The sequence below is a fragment of the Nipponia nippon genome, unplaced genomic scaffold (genome assembly GCF_047370975.1).
Source record: "Nipponia nippon isolate SJK-2023a ecotype South Korea unplaced genomic scaffold, ASM4737097v1 scaffold_1, whole genome shotgun sequence".
Lineage (NCBI taxonomy): Eukaryota > Metazoa > Chordata > Aves > Pelecaniformes > Threskiornithidae > Nipponia > Nipponia nippon.
Genome location: NW_028262290.1, coordinates 117,091,614 through 117,117,581, shown reverse-complemented (window position 1 = coordinate 117,117,581; position 25,968 = coordinate 117,091,614). Strand labels below are relative to the sequence as shown.

Below are 25,968 nucleotides of genomic sequence, written 5' to 3'. Positions count from 1 at the left end.
GGGCCGACAGGAGGCTGCAACCTCCCGGAGGGATGCTGTGTGTGCTGGGTGAGCTTACCTTTGACGCAGGCCTGAACCTGCCCGTACCACTCCCCGCAGCTGTCACAGAGCAGCGTGAACGCCGTCTCCTTGTTGCCCATGACGTACCCCTGGGCACAAACGTACAGCAGCTCGTCCCCCATTTCAAAGCCAGTGTGGCCATGCAGGATGGTGTGGGGGAAGGATGGCGGGTCCCCACAGGGCTTGTCTGAAAAGAAAAAAAAAAAGAGATTGTAAGGACCTTGCAATAAGCTTTAAATGCAGTGCTAAGAGCGGTGCTAGAAGAGTTACCCCAAGGACAAATTTACACACGTCCACAGAACTCATACGTCTTGTCTAATTCATGCCCTTATCCTCTTTCATAACTGTTTTCAGCTGTAACTGGGAAGGTATATATTGGGCTATAACTGTGATGTGCTAACTGTGGTGTTACGGATGCATAATGGTGATGCATCTAGAGGGGCTTCGTTTCCAACAAGTCAGCCCAGGATGTCAAGTTACAGCTGTCTTCTCTGCCTGCTTCTGCAAAAGCTAACAAAGGCTTGGGTAGGTTGGAACTAGAAAGCAAAAGCTTAGAAACAGTCGGTTTTGTTAATTGCAGAAAAGCTTGTGAAATTTTTTGGCACTTTATTGTCTACTACACTGTAGCAAGCAGTCAGAGGCTGAGCGATGACCCAGTCCATGGTCACAGAAAGGAAAGTCCCAGATGGACACCAGTCATTTTTCACACTATCTCTGAGCTTCTAGTCTTTCTCAAAATCAAAACTTTCTTCCCAGACACTCAGATTTCCCCTATTTTAGGTTAGAAATATCCTAAAATAAATGGTGACTCAGGCTCTTCAACTTAGCAAAAACCAGGAGTAACATAGCTCTGCTCTCTGTGAGAATCTGAAGAGCTAAATTTATTGGGATATAAAATCTAACAAGATGTTGTTTGATAATATTTCTGCTGATAGCACGAAGAACCAGGAAGACAAAATCACTGTAAACAATAACAAAACCAATTTCATTGAGTTCTTGGTTGCATGACAGAATTGCAAAGAGGAGGCAGGCAACTGCCAACATCGGTGCACGCTGAATTTGAACTCTTGGCTATTATTAACAAGGTGGATTGAGATCCTCTAGAGAACTTCTAGGCACTGCGTCTTGTCTTCTCTCAAAGGTCTTCCTCTCTCAGAAGTGCTCTTGAAGAGGGGTTTGCCATGTCCCCATTTTTTCCAGATTTTTTCCAGTCCCTTTTGGAATAGACATCTCTTGGTTACAGAAAAACAAAACAAAACTAAGCAAAAAATCCTATAATGCAAGAACATGATCTTACCAAGAAACCCAGCGGACAAAATGTGCTGTGTTGGTACAAATAAACACTTCTATATTCTTTTTCAAATCTGGGATTTTTTTCCAGAGGTTCTAGAGCCCTTACTGACTGTGGAAGAAAAAAACCAACTGTTCCATTTGCCAAAATAGCTGGAGATTCAAAACTTGCTTTTGTCCTGATACAGAACAACCAAAAATGAAAAGGCTAATAGGTAATAGGTCAGGAGTTCTGGTAATTATATGGGATAAGGGAAACTTAGGGCTAGGTCTGTGTTCTAGCATTGATCTCTCCTGTTCAAACAGTTTGCCTTGGTACAAAAACCTAATTACTTAGTTGGCTAAGTAAACATTATGTTCCTTGGAAAGACTTTTTTTTAAAGCTGATAAAGACAATGCTCCTAAACATGCACAAGGAGAAACATCTTCAGAGAGCACCCTCACTACTTTGCTAGAGTCTACTTTTAGGATAGCATCAGCACAAGATCTTACAAACAACATTTCCATTGACACCAATTCATGTCCAGGGTTTTCAACGGGCAATAGTTTTGACAGAAGAGCTTTCTTCAATCTACTTGCTGCAGAAGCTCAGGCTTTCCTGCTTTTGCCCCAGGGACATTCTGCAAGATCCTTGTATATCCTGGCTGCAGCTTTTCCCATCATCTACCCACTTCAGACCCAGGCATAGGTAAATACATGTTTATTTAGAAATACAATGCATTTAAGTTGTCAGTTGTTTACCTTGTAGTGAAATGAACATCCTATGATAAATATCCATGGTCTGTGAAAGTCCTTTTGGATCAGGATTTTAGAAATTGCCTGATAGACCTGGCTAACCACTTCTCATTCGGGTATGCTGAAAAACATCTGCCACTAATTTAAGGGACACGCTACTGAAGTGAAAGCTTTGAAGTCTATTCTCTGTACTGTACGCATACATATATACTGTCTAACACCTTCAGAAGTAAGTGGGAGTTATGCACACACACACTGACAGAAAAAACAAGCTCTTGAGGCTACACAAAACTCAGTTTATGTACAGTCTTATGGAGGCTTGGCATCCGAGGAAGTGAGGAGCAGTTAGCAGCTAATGCCTTTCCTGTGAACTGGTTGGATGAATAGAGACTGATGTGGATGAAAGGAATAAAAAAATATTTTATTGCCTCATAGGAAGGCTACAAACCCCTGCATTTCATGTACTTTATTTATGTAGCTACTTCCATTGGTACAAATGGGAGCTGTGTATCTGCTCTGAGGGAATTATTGATCCCCAGGCTGTATGGGACAATTATATGTCAGAGGGTATTCTTATCTACAAAGCCTTGCTTCTTAATCCTGTGGCCAGAGGAAGCAGAAAAGTAACACTTACATTAGTTAAACACATTTACCTTATGGCAAACACATTCAAAAAGCACATTATAGCCTTCCAGGAAAGAAGGAAGCTGAAAGGAGCTTTGCTGTAAGATGTGGTAACAGAGACTAATGAGATCCTGAAAGAGAGATCTGGCTGATGTGTGAATAGAAAGAAAAAGAGAGATTTAAAAGATGTTCATGGGTGAACACTGTACATTGAGCTTCTGAATCTCTCATATGAGACTTTGTAAGGTTGTGTCTTTGCTGCAGAGCATACTGAGTGACAGCATGGACAAGATGTAGTGAAAGCTGACACCCTGCAAAGACGTACTCGAGTTCCTACATCCATTTTGCTGATGTCCTCTCCCGTGCAAGATGTACAGGAATTTTCAGGGTTGCAGCATCTTACAGCTCCTCGTCCTGCTGCAGTCTCAGTTGCTATGACAATTCCTGCTCAGCCTTTTGCCAAACCTGTTCTTTCTGGTACATGTACAGAAATGACACTGGCACAGCAGCTCATCAAACTGAGCCACTTCTGGGGACAGCCTTCAGGTTTTTGTCCGCGGCTTTTGTACTAGGAGGTGGCAAAGCATGGGCTGGTTTGGAACAAAAGCCTGTGCTCAGTGCTGGCACGCAGGCCATTTTCTTACTGGAAGAGAGGAGGCAGATTTGGGCCACGAACCGTGACAGAGGATGTGTTGGCAGCAGCTTGTCATTTGGAGGAACAGCAGTGATCTTTGTTAAGGCAACTACAGAGGTTGCCTGGAGTGGTGACGCTGGTAGATGAGGACCAGGCTCCTCCAGTGCTGAATGGGTGCCGAACTCTCCATCTGGAGCACTGCTTTTCCCCTCATCTGTCCTTCCGTAAACCAGCATATTTTCTTGGTGTTTGCTAAAAGATGAGCCCAATGCACGCTTCCCAGTAGAAGAGCCTGATGTGCTTGATTATTTTGCCTCAGCACTCAGGCCCCATCCAGCGGATCCCATGCTCTGCCTGCTTGTGTGGGAGATCACATCCTCAAACCTGGAAACTTGGAATCCGGTTCTGGACATCGTGACCCTTCCTGAGTTTGCCACAGAGAGCTCTGGTGTCCTAACATCAGCTGCAAGCAGCAGACTCAGCGGGTGACCTTCTGGATGTCGTTTTATGAAGATGAGATGTTGCAAATCTGAGCCACGTATTGACAGTGAGGTCAAACACCTAACAGGGCTCCAGACGTTGGCAGCTGACCTGCAGTAAGCAAGGATGGATTAGGTTACGCAGCAAGAGAGCGCAGCACAGATATGTGGCAACCTGGAAGTACACAGAAGATCCTCATGTCAGCAGTAGTTTGGCACAGACTGTCTCCTGGAGTGAAAATCACCACCACAGTCAATAAAGAACTCAATATACATGGGTAGAAATCAGGATAGAGTCAACATTTGACAACTGAATGGGAATAAGTGGCACAGCAAAGATATAAGTGTTGAGCATAGATATGTTAGGGCTTGTGATGACCCTGGTGGTGGACCTCTTAGAGACTCAGTAACTATTTTTTACAAGGGACTGAAGACACCTCTTGTTAATTGAGTTTGCACATTCAATTGCGATTGGCTTTTAGGAATTATGGCCCCTGTGAAGAGTAACTTTAACTCCGAACCATGTGTGGAAAGGAGTTTGTGATGGGTGATTTCTGGCAAAGAGTTGACACAAGTCACTTTAAGAACACAACACGCCTCCTCCCCAATCCAGATTCCTCCAGAAGCATCTTCTTGATTTAAACTACAAGCATCTCATCAGTTTGTAAAGATATTTTTGAGATGTCTTGATAAAATACTGCCTACAGAAAGGACAGCCTAAGATCAATGCAAAAAAAAAAAAACCAAACCACATAAAAAACATGTAGACTTCAGTTTCCATGCCACCTGGCAGAACTGGGAATCTACTGAAATCTGATTATCTGCAATCGCTGCTTTAACTGTGTACCATGCTCTGAAAGCTGACATGAAACATCCTCTTTGAAATAAAGCATCCCCTGTTAGAACCACCCAATTCAGCAGAGTTTTTCCAGAGAGACCACTGGAATTTATAGGATGTCATCTCGTCATTAAGAAATTGGAAAACGCAACTCTTCTTCATGCCCAGCCCTGTGAAAGATGAGTGTGGATGTTTGTTTTCCTTCTTGATTGCAGAGACACTAAAGCGTATGGATTTTTCTCTTTTTGGATAAAAATACTGAGTACAAATAGAGCACAAAGAGTGAAAACTCAGTCATAGTCAATATAAGTGCTGCTTGTAAGCTACTGATGTTAGGATGCCAATACCTCTTTCAACAGATAGAATAAGAATAACTTCATTTATTAGTTTAAATGACATCACCAGGTAGCTGGAAATTCACTGTCAGCTATATGCAAAGCTCTGGAAAAGAAAGCTGTAGCAATGAAAAAATAAAAAACTTCATATCCATAGCAAAGTATGACAAATACAAAGAAATGGTTCAAATATTACATAAAGCAAATCATAGTTTGATTGCTCTTTTAAAGTACATTTAATATATTTGCTGTAAAGAATACACTAATTTCTTTTTTTCTTATTGCTGAAAAAGGCAAACTGAAATATGTACACACACCATCAAGCTTTGATGGGCATCTGGAGCCGGCACTCATGTTTAACAAGGTTTTATTTGCATTTATGCTGTACGCTACTACAAGTTGCTGCCTGTTTAGTTTTTCTATGGTGGCAGCAAATCAAAGCCTTATGGAATAGAGATCTTACTTGTTGCCTGTAAATATCAGTGGGTCACCGAAAGAGCGAGCCAGTAAAACTTGGGAGCTATTAACAAAAGAGATCTTTCCTTTGTTGCATTTAAAAAAAAAATACAAGAAAGGGAACCAAGAGGATTATACATGTATGAAATTGAATGGTATGCGGTCCTACAAAAAATAAGACTGGTAGGAAAAATTCCAATTTTTTTTTTTTCTTGCTTTATCTCTTATACTTTGAGGCATTTTCTTATGAGCTTTGATAGAGAATAAATGCACACAAATCTGACTTATGTGTGCTATTCCATTTTCGGAATAGATAGAATCTAATATATTTTTAGGTAATTTTTGGAATGTGGGGCTAAGAGAGAAACTTTCTGATCTCAGCAGATCATGAGCTGGTACAGAGTTGTCTTCCTGACTCTAATGGCCGCGTAAAACATTTGTTTCTGAGAAACTGAGACGACACGTTTCTCTGTGCTGTGAAAACTGCAGCAATACTCACAGCATTCATAAAACATTAGAGCTATATCTTTCCCTGTCAAACATAACTCTTAATACCAACTCCCTGTAAAACATAACTCTTAGTATCAAAGGCTGCTGTGATTCTTCTGTGTGTACAGAAGAAAAATCCATTTCAGAAGCACAAAAAAAGGTATCTCTCTCTTCAGGATTTTTATTTGTAAAAGCCTGATCCTGTAAGCACACCCAGAGCTCTTGCTAGCATCTGACCACTGCCCCGGCTGTTGAGGCATGCTGAGGTGTGTGCTTAAGCAATTCAAATGAACTCGTTTGCATGCTAAATGTGAATTGAGTAAAGTTTAATTGTAAATCAAGGCCTAAGAAGGGAATTTCGTGATGGTTTGTACCAGAAGTTTCATGGTGGTTTGAGATGCCCTTTGCACAGTCCTAAGAACTGAAAATGGAGTTGTGAGGAGTTGCTATCATCAACTTAGTTTCTAAAGAAGAGAAGGCTGATGTGACTGTTCCCCCTGTCCATCCTCAACCTGTCAGTCTGTCTGAACCTTTGGCTGATTTCAGCCAAGTCTGACAAAGAGGGAGAGCTGCCGAGCATCTGCAAGACGAGTAAGTTGAGTTTAAAAGAGGAAAGATCCAAAGCCAGGCGTCTTTTCCATTCAGATGTGCACAGGTAGGACTCAGCTCTTACCCGTTGCCACAAGCGCTGCTGGCCAGCTGATCGGCATTGCATACAGGCGGACATACCAGCATATTCATACCTCTAAGGCAGCCACAGCACATGCTGCCTTCTGCCCGGCCAGCTGTGCTGGGATCCGGCAAGGAGCTGAGAGCGCCCTGAAGGCAGGGGGATGATGGGTACAGGGTGAAGTTATGAAACACTTGAGAAAGAACCAGATGAATTTCATGTGGGACTGGAAATTATTGGTTGGGTGGATATGAAAGAAATGAAAGGGCTTGTGGTTATTGTGTACGCGGACATAGGTCTCAATGTAAGAAACCTGGGATTTATCACTTTTGGCAGGGCAAAACAACTTGCTTTTTGTACTTTATTTCAATACACAGTTCTTAATACTAATGTATTACTGTATTATAATTGAAATCGTATCAATTAAAAGCAACGTCCACTTTTCTGAAAGAAAAAAATACTCAGGAGGTTTCAAGTAAGAAGCAATTCATTAATCATAACCTAGACATGTAGTTATTAGCCACACGTCCAAAACAGCAGAACAGATATGCTGTGTCTGAGGCTGTGGTGCGGGGTTTGCTGTTGTTGCTTCTTACTGGCTATTTACTTCCCAAAACCGAAAGTGGCATCCCTGAGGTGTAGGATGTTCTTTCATCAGTCAACTGCTTTGTGCTGGCTTGTGCATTACTGCGTGTTACACTTGGGTGTTAAGGCTATTTCCTTTCTGGCCTTTGCTCTTTTCATACTAACTACAGACTAGGCTCAGCCACACAACTTCGCTCAAGCCCTTCTGTTCAAACATCAACTTTGCATCCAGCATTTTTTATATATTCAAAGAAGAGGGGATCTTATTTTCATCCAGAAATGCTTCTGTGTGTAAGGACTATTTGGTGAGTGTATTGGCACGATCATCCCATTCTGTCATCAGGAAACTCCTTGCCTCGCACAAAACAAGTTGTTCACAGATTGCCTCTTCTTCACAAACAATGCGAGTTTTCCCCTTGAGTTTTAACTATGCAGTTTCCGAGTCCTATGTAGTACTCCTCTCCAACAAGCATTGTCAGACTACGTTCTTATCTTCACCTTTACTGCCCCTTTACCGTGAGCAGTAACCAAACGCAAAAGGCAAACACAGTTCCTTCCCCTGCATCTACGTGTAAGCTCAGACGCAGCAGGTGGAGAGAGACGGGGGGCACAAGGGCACAATGGAACAATAGTGGCCAGAGCAATGATTTCAGCATCCCACAGCTGTCCCACCCACCACAAGGTTTTTCTCGAGGGGGGGGATGATGACAAAAGAGAGATTTGAAGAAGACAATGAGAGAGCTTTGCAGATGTTTACAGGGAGCTGCTCCTATATGTGAGAAGCAGCATGGAAGAAAGCACAAAGGTGCTTGTGTGACAACATTAGCAACTGGGTGATGGAGCTGGCATCGCTCATAGCAGCACGGAGCCTGGAGTTGATATCACGAGGGTTATCTGAGAGGATTTTTGAATGACTGGCTGCACATCAAATACGCATCACCTCTGCCACATTTGACTTTAACCATATTTACCTGCCCACTGCTGCCACTGACTCTTTATCAAAATGCACCCCTGTGTTGTGAACTTATTGTTTCTCAGTAAATGCCATCTGCTTGCCCCTGCTTTTCTTGGAAACGAGATGCGAAACTTCACTGCAGACATCAACGATCTGTTTCAGGGGTTCCCAAATTTCTTTACACAATCGTGCCTATCAGTAACAATTTATTTTTTGCCTTCAGACTCCATCTTTGCTTGTGGGTTCTGGCATTTGAATAACAAAAAGTTTAAGCATCACCTTAAATAATTGGATATAATTTGGTTTTCAGAATCATCCATGATATACCTCAGTCCCTAGCAGGCTGGTCTACACTTGTTAACAAAAATAAACAAACAAACAAAAAATTAAAATGGAGACAGTGAAGTTATTTGCATACAAATGTTGTATACTGATAGACATGCAACAGCACAGTGTTTTGTGGCTGGAAGCCAGCTTTCTGAGGTACACTCAGTTACCACGCTGAGTATGAGAGATGCTTCAGGCATCTCAGTTATATCGGTGCCAGATATATTCTTTTCCATAAAGTATATCCTGTGAACACCAAAATGGGTTCTTCCAGATCAGTAGTGCTCTTTGAACTTGCTAAACTGCAGGAAAGACAAAAAATAATGCAATTTATTTCCTGCAACCAATGTAGCAGTTGGCTCACTTGGCAGGAGATTACTATAAAGATTTATTCCTTAACATTCCCTCTTTGCCTCTCAGCAGGAGAAAAATTGAAGGCAAAACTTTTAATATTGCAAGACAGCAATGACTGTGCATTATTTCAACAGTATATCAGTGCTGACCTTCATCCTTTACACAAAAAGCATCATATTGTTCATTCACAAAGGGATCGGTTTCAATTTTAACATCAATGGCTTTCACGCTCTGCTGTTTGCTGCCCGTCTTTCTGCATATAATTGTCCTAAAATAAAGAAGAAGAAGAAAAAAATAATCAGAACTCTTCTGGAGTTGTACATGCAGGTGAAATTTGGAGATCTTTTATCACAGTAGTCAGGCGTTAGCCTCAGCTTAACTGTTTAAGAGTTGGCACATAAGCCATTAGCGTGGGAAGATCTATGAAAAAAGCCAAGGGAGAATTAGAAGTAATTGAAAAAAAGGTTTGCTGTAGATCAGTTGAAGGCATAGGAAACAATAAAGAATGTTTATCTTATTATATTCTGTAATACTTCTAAACATCAGACCAAGTCCCAGCATATTTAAAGCCGCATTCTGCTCTCACATTCCAGCAATACATATTCCCACCAATGGCACTTGGATAAAAATGAATAGAAAACTCAGGATTTGGTCTGAAAGATTATAAATTATTAGCATCTTACATTAAAAGAACATTAAGGTTGCATATTTAACTGCTCAAAAGGTACCACAGGCAAGCTCAGAAAATTCATCTTGAGTTCTTGCAAGAAAAAGCTGCTATCAGTTTTATTTTTTACACACACCTTTGTGTAAACTCCATTTCTTCTGGTTTGGTATTCAGCAGTACCTAATCCATCCTGTTGCCCTTCATAGGCTTGAACAAAGGTAATAAATCTGTATTTGGTTTTACAAGTCTGTAGATGATGAACATAAAGGAAGAGATTACTAATTATCTCTTCTCTCAGCTGTACTGGCTGCTTAAAACTAACAAATAAAAGACAGTTTGTTATAGAAGACACTGGTTTTACTGTTACACTGAAGGTTAAAAAGGCTGGGAAAGCGAATTCAGCCCAAATTTTTGCAGCTGGATATTAATGGTGTGGGTTTTATTTTTTGTGGACAGCAGGCTTGTAGAAGTGTAGCACAGTCAGCTATTCTAGTGAAAGCAAGACAAACATGCTTTCCACAGAGGAATCTTTCCAGTGGAAGAAAATTTATCATTTTGTATTGTGCAATTGTTGAATTAATTTTGCCATCAGTCCCACACTCAATTTGGAGAATAAAATAAATGTTGATTAACTGGCTGTTCACTGAGCATGGACAAGATCCAGTGGAAACCCAGTATTTGATCATGCACTTAAATACTATATAACAATTGATTTACACAAGTGGAGTGAATCACAATTGTACAGACCATCTTAATTCTGGCATGTGTTAGCTTTTGAGCAGTTAAATATGCAACTTTAATGTTCTTTTAATGTAAACAAACACAAGCAACATAAACAAGCCATATGGTGGTAGTCACGCATATGTACCAGAATGGTTCCTACCACACTTCTGCTCTGGAAAACAATGTGATGCCATCCCCTACTAAAATCCCCTTTATGATTTCAAATCAAATATGTTTCTTTTGTAAGGAAAACACCCCTTGATTTTTTCGGGGGTCACTTGAAGGACAATATTGTCCATAGAAGCTTAAAACCAAGTTCTCTTAGAATTTAATGCATTTAAAGTCTGAGTCCTCTAAGTCAGTAAACAGGCACCTAGATAAAAGTGACTTGACGTGCCAAAGTGAGTTCAGATGACTGAGAGAATCAGGCCATCAATTAGAAAATTTTTGTATGTATTCACATATTGTTCCACTAGGTTTTACAAGGCCTAAGTGAGTGAAACAGTTATGCCCCCCCTTCAAAAAGTGACTTACCAACCTTAATCTTTCCAATAATTACTCACTCACTTAGGTACCCAGATCAGTTATGCCTTGCAACACTGAGTAACCAGATACTGACATGTCTTTAAAAATTTGTGCCTTTTTCCCGTAATTGTGTCCTTAAGACTGCAGATTCTCTTAAAAACCAACACAACATTTTGAAGATTGTTGCCATCACAAAATTCTGGTCTCTGAAAATCAGGCCACATTCCTTTCTATGCTCAATTAAGGAATAAAATTCCTGATACCTGGAAGCCACTTTTGAAAATCTTGTCTTGAATTTTTTGATTTCTAATTTCAATTTCTAGCCAATATCTTTTGCTTCTGCCCAAAGCACTGTAATTTCTTTATCATTTCTTCAGGAGACTAAAAAGTTATCTGGGGGTGACACATCCTTGGTATATTCAGGTCATCTCCAAAACAGGATACCTGGCTCACGTGTAAGATTATGTACTTGAACAGCAAATTTTTCTTACTTTTTTTCCAAGTATTGTACAATGAATTACAAGATTGTAGTTGATAGAATATATTGATTAGTTAAGACATTAGTTAACATTAAGATTTTTAAAATGTATTTCTCACTAAACTTTTTTCCTACATGAAGTTTAAAAATTCCTCTTCCTGTCTATTTCTTTTTTTCCTACAACAGACCAGACCCTGGTTAATCTTTTACTTAGGACTTTAATTTGGATTTTTGTCATATTAAAATTGATCTGATTAAAACTGCAAACATTCTAATGCAATTCTTCGCAGATGAAAGCAGTCATGTCTTGTATGCATACAAAAAATAGAAGGAAAAGAAAAAATTAAAAATCTATTTCATCTCTCCCATTCCTCCTTCTCTGTCAGTAGTTTCCTACCATGAGCTCAATCCTGCAAGCTTTAAACATCTTCAGTAAGCTGTTATTACCACTGCTGAAAGGAGCTTCAACAGTGCTCAGCATCTCTCAGTAGTGGGTCTAGCAATCAGACCTGCAACACCTTTGGCATTGAAGTAGTCTCTTTGCAGTCAGTAGGACTCCAGGTATGAGTAAAAATATTCAATAATAGTCTCTTTTCTCTGAGTTCTTGAGGGTGGGTATATGTTTCCTTAAAATGCTAGTTTTTCATCTATAATTATAGGTTAAATACATAGGTACACTTTTGTCTCAGTTCTAAAAGGTAGGCTTTCATGCTTTTAACTTCGTTAAACTTTTCATTTGAGGACCAAAAAGTGTCTATAAATTTAGAATTCAACATATTTTAAAATTTCTTCAGCAGCAGCATTGCCATGCTGAAATAAGAAACAAAAAAATCATACATTTTTCCTACTCTTTCCAGAACCCTGCTGAGAGGTTGTGGAAATGTGTCACCTTGTTCGTCTCTTTACTATTTTGGATTGTTGCACTGGGGAATGCACCATGGTTCACAGAATGCCACAAAGTTTATACTTTTTTTAGGGATGCATCCATCTGCTCAGCCATTTAGAAGAATGTAGTCATGCAGGGAACTTTAATTCTACGTATTGCTACTTTCATGTAATAATTGAACTTCAACTTTCACAGACTTGCTCATGACTCATCCTTTTAGGATACACTGTAATCTGATGCTTAGAGCAGCGTAATGCATGATTTTGTACCTTGTATTTAATAAATAGATGCAATTTTATTTTTCCTGCTGTGGAGATCTCTTATGAAAGTAGACATGCTCAGAAGGAACGTACTGAGTTCAGACTACAGATCATCCATAATAATCCTCTATATTTAATACATATCTGCTTGAAACATCCATGCATCCCTGAAAATTATACTGCCATGAACTCTGAAAAACTCTCCCTCACAATCAAAGCATAAAAATCAATCACACACACTATTGCTATAGAGCTATAGACAGTATAAGTACCATATACTATCAGTAAGGTAAAAATAGCTGGGAAAGGAGGGGGTTTAGTGGTGTTGACAACAGCCCCTGCTCTCTGATGGAAAGTGGGAGGGTGCCTGATGGTGTTTCCTTTCGTTTCTCGACAAGCCAAGCCAAAAGCTACCGAGAATCTTCTCAGTCCACTACTACCCAGCCTAGAAGGACAACCTGCTTCATGATGCCTCTTCTCATCTCAAGTGAGAAAGCAAGAAACCACGGACACTCTGCACCGCATTGAACCTCAGCTTAATTTCTGCTGTACAATTCATCCAACTAAGAACAGTTAAGAGTCTTTCCCCTGTGCCTACCCCGATAAAAAGATCAGACGTTGGCCAAGCTGATCATTGTTTTCCTGGGTCATGACTCAGATATCGCACTTATCATGTGTGTGCATAAGGAGAAAATTTAATATACAGCACAATAAGGTATGAACCAGAGTTCTAGAAGACTTCCACTTACTTTCGCACTGGTTACATTTTTTCTAATCTATTAACTAACCAATGAGTAACTGGCACTTCTCCTAATTCCTCTGTTTAAAGAAGGAAACAGCAGAAAAAGCTGGCATGAACAGTATTTATTGCACAATATGCCATAATACGCTATTATGTAATATATATTATTAAATATATCATAATGATATACTTGAGGCATAGTAATGATACTTAATTTTATATATTGTACATATGCAGGTATAATAAAGATTTATATAATTAACACATAATATTTATATATAAATTATAAATTCTGTTTATAGTAGTATCCACTGGTATTTCTACTTTCTAAGATAATTACACAGTGATTTTGTAATGCTTGAAAATTTTTCAGTAAACCCAAGTTAAAACATATGGAGCTAACAGCTGAGTTTATATGACATAACATGATCCATCAGCACAGAAACCAGTAGGTGGGACTGGGATGTTTTGCAGTCACTACTTTATCTGCCAATTGATTGCAAGTTTTGTAGTCTTAGTCAATAAATGCACTGAACTGAGTCAGAATGGTCTTATGACATTTATTCATAGTAGTATGAACTTGCGTATGAATATATTCAACTTGGAAGAACATCGTCAACAATGTGTTAGCTGAGGCACTGTGAAAGTCTGGTTCATAACGTAATATAACTGTAACAAACCTTCTCCTAATTAGAAAGTTAAAAACTTCATCACTTTTCTTAGTCAAGGTAAATCTTTAACATCCTGTGCTAATTTTTTTCATGGGTCAGCTTTACCACTTGCGTTTCAGTAACTAGGTGAGAGAACAAAAATCAGTAGTCTGGAAGCCAAACGAGAGGATTTTTATTCTTAGTCTTTCCCTTCTGTAGTTTGGGAAACTGCAAATTATAAAGCTGGCTCTGATGAGGAATAAAATATAAATGACATGTTCACGATTACCGAAGGGAAGAAAATTTCCCTGAAAAGTCATGAAGGGGAGCACAGGTGGGCCTTGGAAAGTCCATTGACTGGGAACTATAGAGGCTAATTTTGGCTGGATGTGACCCAAAGAAAGCAGCTGCTAAGTGTGACATGAAGACATTCCAACAGCAATACTGCCACTGGAAATGTCAAAAGGAGGTCTTACCAAGGCAGAACCAATATCCTTTAGATTCTTAAAAATATACACGAAAATGCAGTCTTTTGTGCTTAAAATTGTACATATGACTACTGAAATAGTAAGGCCTCTGTTCATTAAATAATATGGCCCATTCATGCAGATTTTCATACTGTAGCCTAGTATGAAAGATTTTATATAGCCATTTTACTATAATATCGCTAGGTACATATAATTTGAGCATTCTTAGTGCACGTAGAGGAGAATCGTGTTGCTTCCTGGCCTGGACCAGCTAGGTGCTCAAAGACACAGCAAGTGTCACTAGAAAGTTGGTGTTACCCAATCTCATTTTATGGGCTCCAATTTAATCCATGGCTTTCATAACAGATGTTATTGATTAGTTACCAAAGGGTTTAAAAAAAATTGCAAAAATATTTGCTGAGCGCTATTAATTTACAAAGAAGTTCAATTTTCAGACAAAAGGCTTTCAGATAGGACTAAACATTACAGAGGCTGTAAGAAAAGGGAAAATATGTGGAGTTCTTTTGAAAATTAGAACGTCAACCCCATTAGAACTAACTGGCAAGTTAAAATCTTGGTATTAGTTGTTCTTGTTCATTTGCTAAGAGTAAGTATATCCCCCTTCTGCCTTCATTTTGCTAGGCTAAACAAACTGATCACTTTTAATCACTTCTGATAAGAGAGGTGCTTTCTTAGACTGATCCTAGTCTGAGTTTATCCTTTCTGAGCTTGGACACCAAGAATTACATTGCACCGTTGCAGGTGGTATCTCACCAGTGCCTCGTTCAAGCCCTTCAGTACTGCCCTCTCTCTCCTGGACGAGCTGCTGATGTCTTTTAGGAGGACTGCATTTCCTTTTTTCACAAATTTTATGTACGTATGTCATGTCAGTTATTTTATTTTACAACAGGCTCACTGCCGTCCTGTGTTCTGTGAATACACCCAGCTCTTTCTCCTGCTCTACCTTTTCCAGCTGAACTGCTAGCTTAAGGCAGAAATTCCTATTAGTCTTCACGTAATACTGTTATATTTCACCCCATTTCTATTACTCCATCTCTGAAGTCAGGCTTCCCTTCCTGTTCAATATTGTGATTTTCCTTGGTCTTATCAATGAGTTCTAACCTTCTGGCATTAACTAAATTCACTAGCATACCCCTACCTTTTCTGCCAAAGTTTGCTAAAGTTTTACTAAAGCCCTCGAAGTTTGTTAAAAAAAACCTCCCAGTAAAAATACAATTTAAAAGTGCAAGTCCCAGTTAAGTAAATGGCTACTCTCAGGACTGTCAAGCGACATTTTAGCAGATGGTGTTTTGCATGCTTGCCCTAGAAAATACATGAAAAAAATATTTTTTTTTGTATGATGCTTTTCCTGAAAAAGTATATTTTCTAAAAAATTCTTCAATTTTTGGGCTGTCTGTTTTACAAGAACTGTGGCTGTCATACTTTGCCCATGCTGTCTTCCCAGGTTGTGCCAAGAAAAGATTTTCATCCCCCCCAAAGATGATGCAAAGTGTCTCGTGTCCACACTGCTCAGTGATATTATTCCTTGGAGTAAACTGCTCGTGTCCATACATTAAACTCGAGTCTCTTGACTGAGCTTCATGTAGAAACCCCTATTCCTGAAACACAACTACTTTGTTTTTTCTCTGTATGAGACTTTCTGAGATGATTGACAAGAAACAATGAGAAGACAAATTCATCTTCTAGCAGAGCATGACAACAGCTGTGGGCTGTGGGACTACAGTTTGTGACATGAAGGCATTTCAGAGTGCAAGACCTCCTCAGACAGTTTCATAACCAATTTTAGCATTTTGAATTGGACCATGTCCTGTCAGCTATGTCTGGATTTTTCTCTTGAAGGGAATTAATTGACTCACCTCACACAGACATCTGGGAGCACAGTCATATGCATTATCACCAGGCAGCAGAGCACAGCCTTGAAATAAAACAGAGAGCTTGCCACATTGACATATCATTAGGACTGCTTCTCTGCAAATAAGCAAGTGGATGTGTTATAGCATGTACACCTGGATAGATTTCACGGGGCCCACAAGTCCAAGGGTCTACACGCACACAGTTGAGAGGACTGGCATGGGTTAGCGATTGGCCCTTATTTCATTCCTTGGATATTGCTTTTTTCTTTCCGAAGAAATGTGCTGTTATTACCCTACTGCCAGGTGCTGGGCAAGTCCCACGCAGTAGGCAGAAAAAGAAGTAGGTAGTCTTGTGAAATGTCATTTCTGAGTCTTATTATTACATTTCCCACTGGTGCCATCTGCAGTGAGGGCCCTGTTGTGTTTGACACTGTAGAAGCATTCAATAGGAGTCAGCGCAAAACCCGAAGAGCTAACAAAAGGAAGGAAAAATAGAGATGAAGTAATTTTCCTAGCAGCAAACATCTGGTCTGTGGTCAGCCAAGAAAAGAACCCCAGTCTTCTGACTCCCACAGCAAGGCTTATTCTAGCTGACTGTGCTTGCTCACTCCAGAGTCATCCCCTCTGAGATAAATCCTCCAGGGACTGGGTAGGAACCAGCCCAGGGCAATTTCATGCAAAGGAACAGGTTGACAGCCCTGTAGGAGGTCTATTATAGAACAGAAAGCCTATGCAGAGCTTCACAGCCCTTATAGAAGGGATACATGGCTTCATTCTTTTGTAGACAAATAAGGAACAGGGTAGGGAATAGGAGAGCTTCAGCCTTTCAGTCCTAGAAAAGTGACAGAAATGAGTAAATTTGCTGTGAATGTCTTAATAAAAGCTGTTGAGGATGTTTACAATTCTAAAATAAATAGCTGCTTTCTACTATTTTTTGCACAGGGCTGGTCACAAGAAAAATTGTGTCGTTCATTTTCCAAATTTCAAAAACCCCAGAAATGAGCATAAGACCCTACAGAACACGCTGCCCAGCACTGGAGGACTTGACACAGGGTTTTCCAGTACAACATCTGAATTCAAAAGATAGCAGTGAGAGGCCTTCAAAGAACTCTGCCACCTTTTTTCATTTATATTCTGGCAGATCACTTGCTGGTTTTACTGACTCACTTGTCTGACATGCAAATAAGTCATAAGAGTGTCATTTTAGTATAAATAGCTATTAGGGCTCATCTGACAAACGAGACCTGCCTAACGACATTTCATTTCCTGACATGTAACAATGTGTAATGCTTTATAAGTTACACATTTCAGGACTGACTTGTAAATGGTTTACTTCTGGGCTGCTAGAAGAAGTTACCCCTTATACTCTTACCCCTATCTATTTGTCAGTGGCTCTTCTCTAAAAGTTTCCAAGCCCTCAGACCTGCCAGCGACAGCCCTGAACTCTGAATTAGGTTGGTCTGAACAACTGAAAGTGGAAGACAAAAACATCCCCTTATGCTTGTGAAAGAGGTTCTGACCCAGGCTGCTCAAACCACAGCCCTACCAAGATTATCATCTCTTTGGATTTGCTGGCAGTGAACTATTTGTTTAAGCAATTTCCATCCTACATCAGTTGAAGTGAATCATATTTGTTGAGACCTGCTGCTTGGACTAGCCCGGCTTGCAGGGATTGCAGTGGGTTAGAGAACACAAGGTGAACGTTTCCACCGATTGGTGTCTTCTTCCACCGGCATCACTCTCTGCAGAATGATGGTTTTTAACACCCAAACCAGTAGCTGGTTGCCCACCCTGCTCACTTCTGGCTTACAATAGACAAGAGATGAGCACCTCTACGAGCACAGCTGAGGAGGCAACAGTCACCGCAGTGGGTCAGTAAGAAGCAGGTTGGAGTGAGCTGGGCTGCAACGACCTGGTTGGATCCAACAGAGGATGTCCCATTGTAATCTCAAAATCTTTGCATACTTACATATGGATCGATATTTACATACAGGTCACCAGAAATTTGACAGTTGCCCAAAGAGGGCCAGTTCTTCAGATCGAATTCTCCTCTTTGCCCATATAAGAGGTATAGCCCAGAGAGTGGGCAATATAAACATGCTCATGCTGACTCAGTAATGTGCCTCAGTCATAACAGGAGAAACTCCCATGGGTTTCCAGGCCTTGATTTGGCTGTAAAAATAAGGACACAACAGCCAACAGCGATGGATGTATTTACTAGGAGTGGGATTGTAATTATTCACTAAGACCATAAAATAGCCATCAGAAGTGAACAAGTCATTGACTCATGCACTGGAAAATTGATCTAGAGGTGAAAAAATCCTTACATCTCTGCTAGAGCTCATGTTCAGTTTTAAGCCTATGTAGTGGAAGAAGGACTGAAGTGTGTCAGAAAATCTCCAACACTATAATGTCTTCACTCACATCGTTTGTTTGTGTTTACTTCTACTGCCAATGTCTAATCCCTTTTTCCTTGAGGGAAAGATTAAGATACTTTCCAGGCACCAAATAAATAAAACAAACTGCATTCTTCCTGAAATTAGGAACTTCTTTTATCATGTTCCCTCCTATTCATCTCCTTTCTGATGTATGTGGTCCAAGAGGAAATGGGAGAATATTAGACTAAAGCTCTGTGATCTGCACTGGACGCCAGTCAGCTGCTGGGAGGAATCCAGGGTTTTAGAGCCAACATATAAAGTCCTGAATGGATTTGGACCTGGCAAACATGGGGAGGTCACTTCTCTCCCTAGGCCATGCCATCACATTCGAAGATGTGGAGGTCCATCAAGATGAATAACAGTGAAGAGTCCTTTATTTTGGAAATAATTTTCCCTACTTCTGTAACCTTCTGAGCATGCTGTGAAGCTTGTTTTCCCCTCCCCATGTTAAATCAGTTGAGGAGAGTGTGAACTGAGGTTTTTCTATTTAGCAGCTATCCTTTACCCTTGCTATCATGTTTCTATTTATCAAGTAAATGCCCAAGTATTGAATAGGTACCCACAGATATATTTTTTAAATTAACTAATTAATTTAGTAAAATATTTTAAGTCCCTTCTTAATGGATTTTCCATGCCTTTAATAATTCTTGAGCCCTTTTTTGAGCCTGTTTTAGTACCTTTCTTAAGATGTGGTAACAATAATATGTATAATATTCCAAACAAGGCTGTTACACTGACCTATATGTGTGTGTATATATATATGTATAGATTTTTCATATTCTCCATTCCATTCCATAAGCACTTTAGCAACTTGTTTGTTTGTTTGTTTGTTTGTTTGTTTGTTTGTTTGTTTTTACTACAGCTGCAGTTTGACAGAGGTTTTCTTTGTGCTGTCCATAGCGATGTCCTCATATCTTTCCTGGGCTGACAGAGGTAGCTCCAGCGCCTGCAGTAATTAACTGAGGATCTCTCAGGACTAACTAGTGCTTACATATAAAAGGGACAGTTTCTTCTCCTACCCATCATCACTTCTTACTTCCATAATACAGAGGTTGTATAAAAGAACCTGTACAACAAATTTGCCATGCACTTCTTAGAGATGGATAGTTTTCCTGGCTCTTCAGCCTCCATGACATCTCAGCAACTGGCTTAGGAAAAAAAAAATTTAGGCTTTAGATCACTGTCTTATATCCTGAGAGATTTCTGGATTTTTTTTTTAATGACCAAAAGTACATACAAATACATTTTCAAACAATTTTTCATCTGAAAAAAAAGGATCACTGGAACTAGTTGCTTTCGCTTGAAGTTGTTTAAATATCACTTTTCATTAATAGTAGCAATTTTCTCTCCTTTGGAAACTTTATCACCAAAAATACACAAACACTAATGCTTACTTAGATAACTGATAACTGTGAAAAAATCCAATAACACACTGAAGTTTGGGAACTTGGAAAAAATATCTTGATAAACAAAACTTTATCACTGTTGAGCATTGAGAGTAGATTAGATATTACCCTCTAACTCATGAGAACTTTGTAAGGCACTTCAAGGGAAGGAACATAGTGTTACGCTAAGGCTGTGGCTGGTAAGCCTGCTGAAGGAAAGATTCAAGAGAGAGGGCTTCAGACCCACTCATGCTCCTTCTGGGCAATTCCTGTACAGTTCCAGCTTCAGTGACAGAAGACATTTATGTCAAGCCTCAGCTCCTCCATTTTGCCTTCTTTTAAATCGAGTTTTCTGTGATTTGGTCTCTTCAACAAATATGAAGCCTGTCTACCTGTACCTGAGGCATGCTGTGAAGCCTTTCATTTTGGAAGTGGCTGGTCATTTGCGATGTGGGTGCTTGGCCCAGTGCAGTGCCACATAGCTAGACCTGTGCAAGACTGGAATCGACCTGAGTTAGCTTGGGTTCAGCAACCCCTCATCAGCCACGGCAGAGCGGCGTGGTAACAGGGCCATGCTGCTTCTGGCACGCAGGAGCACCTATGCGGACATATGTTCCCAAATTCTTAAATTTCACTGAAAGTCATTTGGACTTCTGGAATACTCATGAAGGCTAACTTTAGCCTCCTGAAGCTATGATCAACAGAGGGAAGCAGTTTCCTCTACAGGACACTTCTACGTTCCTGCCTTGAACTGGCCTCTACAGAGGCAACGATGCTTCCCGGAGAGGCTGTGGCAGGCCAGTACATCTGGGAACACTGTCTGTAATGTGAGGCAAAGCTCAGCCTACTGCCATGTTGAGTCACCTGAGCTACCTCAAATAATACCATTCAGCACACCGAGTGACAGTATCAGCTCCTTGGTGAGCTTTCTCGACAAACTCTCTACCACATGTGCACTATCATATCTAAGTACACCTAAAGTCATACCTATTTGAACATGCCTATTGTCTATTCAGACATGCGTAAATACCTGAGACAGATATGTGGTTTCCATGAGAGGCTCAGCAAACTGAGCTCAGTGTCCACAGCCTGCAAGCTCCTTCAGGGCTCAGCACCCCTCTACAGGCCAGGTGGAAAGGAACCACAATAACATAATTCAGGAAGAAAGACAAAAAGGAAATCACTTCAGATCTGTGAAATACATGATCTGAGACTGATAAATATTTGTGCCCCTGCAATATTAGCTGTACAAAATTGATTTAGTGGGGAGAGTGGCATATTAACTGTATGTCATGGTGCTTGAATTGTGGCCAGTGTTTTTCAGTAATATTCTTAGTCAAGGAGAAAAACTTGCTCAACAGCTGTCATTCATACTTCTTAGGAAGGGTTATGCTGTTGTCCTTACCCGGTGGAGCCACCAGCAAGCCATCCCGTGGTGCAGCCAGCAAAAGAACAGTCCAGAATAGCCCTTTTCAGTTCTTCTGCAGTTGCTAAGCGAGCATTCAGGTCAACACAAGCTGTCTCAGCTCCAGCTAAATCCAGACCCTGAGAGTTGTTCTTGGACTCAAGTGTAAACACTTTCCCTGCAGCACCAAGAAAGGACACGTCACTCGTCATAGTATTGTATTCAATACATATTCAACAAAAATATTGCAAATTATCACCAAATACATATTCAACAAAAATATTGCAAATTATCACCAAATAAAGTCTTCTCGCTTTTACTAAGTTCATTTCAATGTGCAACCTACTTCTTGGAATGAGTAATTTTATCAACACTGTAAATACCCTTGTCTTAGCTTTTCTTTTAGTTTTATTCATCAACAGAAAAACAAGTATGGCTAAGCCCCTAAGCCCAGCCCATATGAGAAGCTTGTCTTGCCTCTATAGGTCTGTGCTTAAGATCCGAAGAGAGAAAGCACAACACTCTCTCATATGCACATATATCGTCAGAGTCAGAACATCTCCTGTAGGCTATAATGCTGGAATTCATTACTAAGCATATTACAGTTACATTTATAACAACTACATCTATAAAGTAAGCACAAATCTAAAAGCCAGTATTGCAACTCACTCTTCCACATCAGAAACAGATTTATACTTATTCTCTAAAATCAAAATTGCGTAATTCTACAGCAACTTGTGCTAAATGCTGCTGCAAAGCCACTTTGTTTTCATATCTTTCTGGAAAGATAGAGGGATTTTTTTTTTCTTAATGGGAGGCTTTTTTGAATGAGCCTGAGAACATATTTAGCATAACAATTTCTTGTGTTATTCTTATTTTCAGTTCAGTTTATTTTACTTTAATTTATCTAACACTGTGAAAGCTGCAAGGGTGAAAGTTAGAGGTTTTGGTGACTGGGAACAGGGCAGTTGGGGTTTTGGCAATAAAGCTTCAGAAGTTACTGGGTTATGGAATAAACACATTAGCTGGATGTCCCCAGAAAAAGAAATAAACGATGAGACAGCTTACAGTGCTGATGTTTAAATAGCCACAAGTGTCTCCTTTCTGAAGATAACATCCCTCAGAACACCTTCTAAATTTCAAAGGTACAGATTTAGGTTGCTTGCAGGTGCAGGAAGACAACTTTTAAGCACTGTTCATTCAGTAAATGCCTGGAAACACTTATGTCTTATTTCAAGAGTAAATTAGTGGTAGTGGTTATATGCATAGCTTCCAGCACGTACCGAGTGTTCACTATGTTCTCTTCATACTCATAGGATATATTGACCAGTATCAGGAATCCCTCAGACTGATTCAGTCTGATTCTATACCAAGAGCCACCCCCACCGCACATTATTTCAACAAACTGATAAATATTAATCTGAACATAAATATATGGAACCAATACAGGGTAGGTCTGTACCTGGAAGCTTTCTGTTCTTACCTGTGCACAGTTTAACCCACTGCAAGAATCACAGTCCTTACAGCAAAAAATGCAAGGTTTCTTTCAAGTAAGTATGTCATCTGTGTTTACATTAGCTAGCAAGCACAGATGGGTCCTGATGAAGCTTCTGACTTCAGTGGGAACTCTACATGTGCACAGTAAGAAGCCATCCTGACTTGGGCAGATAGCAAATTAAATAAGCGGGACAAGCAGCGATAAGAAGAAAAAGGAATTCGGAGTACCCAGAGTGATTTTCTCACGCAGTTAACAGTAGCTGATCAAGGAATGCAACCCAGAATCACAGATCAGTGTCCTAACCACTAGATTACATAGTCTCTTGCTTTTCAACTATAACCAATACCATAAATTGTAATTATAAGAGGGGAGTTTACACAGAACAGTAAAAAAACACAAGCCTCTACAGTCCTGAGTACCAAAACCTCAGGATTCTTTCCAAAATGCCCCAAATAATGCACATGACTAATGTAGGCTGTTGTTTCCAAAGCCATGAATAGACATAGCAAAGTATGCATGGGGTAGGGAAAGAGATAATATAAGCAGAAGGATGATGGTTTTAAACGATTCCTAAGTTGCGGAACAACTTTAATTAGTAAAGATAAGCATGGATTAAGTGTAATGCTTTACTGAGGCTTTGTCCCAAATATAAAAACTTGTACACATTCTACATTTCACAATTTGGCTGCCAGAATTGAGATGCATCATCAAAGACATATAAGGCAAGTTTGTGTAGCATCTAACTTACTTAAATCATAAATGTTAGTTTGACATGGCAGCAAGCCCTATTTTCCAGCCATTAGTATTTTAGTTAGAAAACTTAAAAAAAAGGAAACCATTAAGAATCCAGTTCCATCTAGAAAAAATTAGAAGAAATTAAGTTCATGACAATTACATTTTTAGAGGAGTTTAGCTAGCCAAGACTGAGGCTGAGACAGCTTTCCTTAACTACTGTTATGTGTTTGCTAGTACTTAAGATAAATTACTAGAAATTATTTTACTAAAAATTATTACTAGAAATAATTTACTAGAAACTATGAAGATGCTGGTTCAAAACAGACTCCTGTCCTTCGAAAAGGTATCTGGGATATCCCAATTATGTAGACAAATAGGTTTTAGGGTAATCTAGGAGGGACTTACTGGTTAGAAAAATTATAGTGAACTGGTTTACAGGAAATTCTGGTTAGCCAGAAGTGGATAAAGAAGGCTGACCTGCTTACCAGACTGACCTGGGAATCTTCTCCAAAGCTTTAGAAGTAACATGGCCATCTGCCCAGTTTTTAACATGTGCCCCCTGTTTTGCCTAATTTCTTACTTAGAAAATATAATAGAAAGTAAGGTTCACTTATTTGACGCTTGACCAATGGTATTCCAGTATCCTGGAATCCCCAGTATCCTGAGCTGCGTCACATTACTGAGGGGCATTTACGGGAAAAAAATACGGGAGACGTGCCAGCATGACAATAGGAAAATACAAAAGCACATCAAAACAGGAAATCCCCTTAAATAAATAAGACTACGACACCAAAACTGAATTCTGCACCTTATGGTGGCATGGCTAACATGCTTGAGATATTCATGCATTGAATTTTTCTCACTTTTAATCACAAAAGTGGTATCACGTTCAAGCTTGGGATCAAAGGGTCCTGGTTAAATATTTGTAAAATTTTTATCGCTGGTAGTTGTAATGAAAAGTTTTTTAAAAAGGTTTGTCTGATGATATCACAGACAATTTTGGTACTGGGGCTGCGAAAAATTCAAATGGTATCCCCTTTCTCTCTAGCACATTATGACAGTGTGGAGTAGCCGAAATCAATTTTCTCTGAGATAATATCAAGAGATGTACTGCCATTCTGTTTTAAATATGAAATTTTGAATATGAGACTGTTCCATATTTCCATAAGGCACAGGATGAAGGATCATGTCTTTGTGTTTATTTGTGTGAAGAATGTAGTATGTATCTGGTTGTGCTACCTTTGAACAGCCACCAAGATGAGCTCCCTCTCAACTCTCTCCCTTCATTTCTGCCCCATAACATTTGTTTCCCATAATGTGATGATGAGACAGGTGGTGTGGAAATTTGTTCCCAAAACTCTATGTACTTTTCTGAAGCCTTCTTAAACAAAGCTAGTCCCTTTGGTTTCAAGATCGAGCTAACAATCCATGCAAAGTAGTCTTTCTCAGGAGGCTTAATGCACCTCTTGAATTTAGCAGGTTCAGAATGAACAGTGTCCTTGTCACAGTAAGTTTCTTCAGGTTTCCCACTGAAACCAGTGAAAAAGTTTCAATTTCAATGGTAAGACATAAATGATAAGACATAATTCTTCTGTTAATTAACAGCTGGATTCATAGTTCTGAAGAAAAATTCACACTTGAAACCAAATAGAGTCTTTCTTTAATAACTAGCTTATGTTATATTGCTAGCTTCTACCATCATCTGATAGCTATTATTACAGAATATTGCTTATATTTTGATATATTGATAAAAGAATCATTTTTATTATTGTTTGGCACTAAAACTTTGTAAACAACCAATAGCTGAATATAGTTTTTACTTAAGAGTACGCTAATATATTCTGACTGAAAACATGCCCATAGAAGCATAGATCTCAAGGCTTCTAGGATTCATTTTTATCACCTTGTTTAATTCCTGCATAACTAGACTGTAGATTTCCCCCAGTAATTCCAACATCAAGTCCAAAAAGTCATGGCTGAACTAGAGCATGTCTTTTCAAAAGGCATCCAGTCATGATTCAATGACTCCAAGTAATGGAGAATTTACAGCACACTTTATAGTAAACTGTTCCAATGGTTCATTACTCTCACTCCACCTTATTTCCAGTTTCAAATTTTGCTAAACTCAGCTTCTAACAACTGGACCTTATTACGCTTTCGAGACTGAAGAGCCATCTACAATCAAATATATAGAAGAGCAAAAAAGGGACTGTTCAAAAATAAAATCTGTCCAAAACCCATTTCTTCATACTTTTAGGAATTTCAGTGGAATTAGTAGAATATTCTTAGTTACCAAGAAGACAGAGTTTGCCTAATTTATTCTAAGACAGTAACAGATACAACAAGGAGTTCTTCTAAGGCATATAGGCACAGTTCAAAGACCACTGAAATGAGCTCAAAGTTC

At 39.5% G+C, this 25,968-nt stretch overlaps 1 protein-coding gene across 1 annotated transcript in view; it reads right to left on the bottom strand.

Annotated features, from left to right (window-relative positions):
* Positions 1–25,968, bottom strand: part of SUSD5 (sushi domain containing 5) — a 40,735-nt gene that overhangs the window by 10,840 nt on the left and 3,927 nt on the right. Inside the window, exons 2-4 of the mRNA XM_009464449.1 lie at positions 21,332–21,509; positions 8,981–9,099; positions 59–247 (exon numbers count right to left, since the gene is read on the bottom strand). Of these exons, the coding sequence (XP_009462724.1) occupies positions 59–247; positions 8,981–9,099; positions 21,332–21,509 (486 nt within the window). The remainder of the gene's footprint in view (positions 1–58; positions 248–8,980; positions 9,100–21,331; positions 21,510–25,968) is intronic.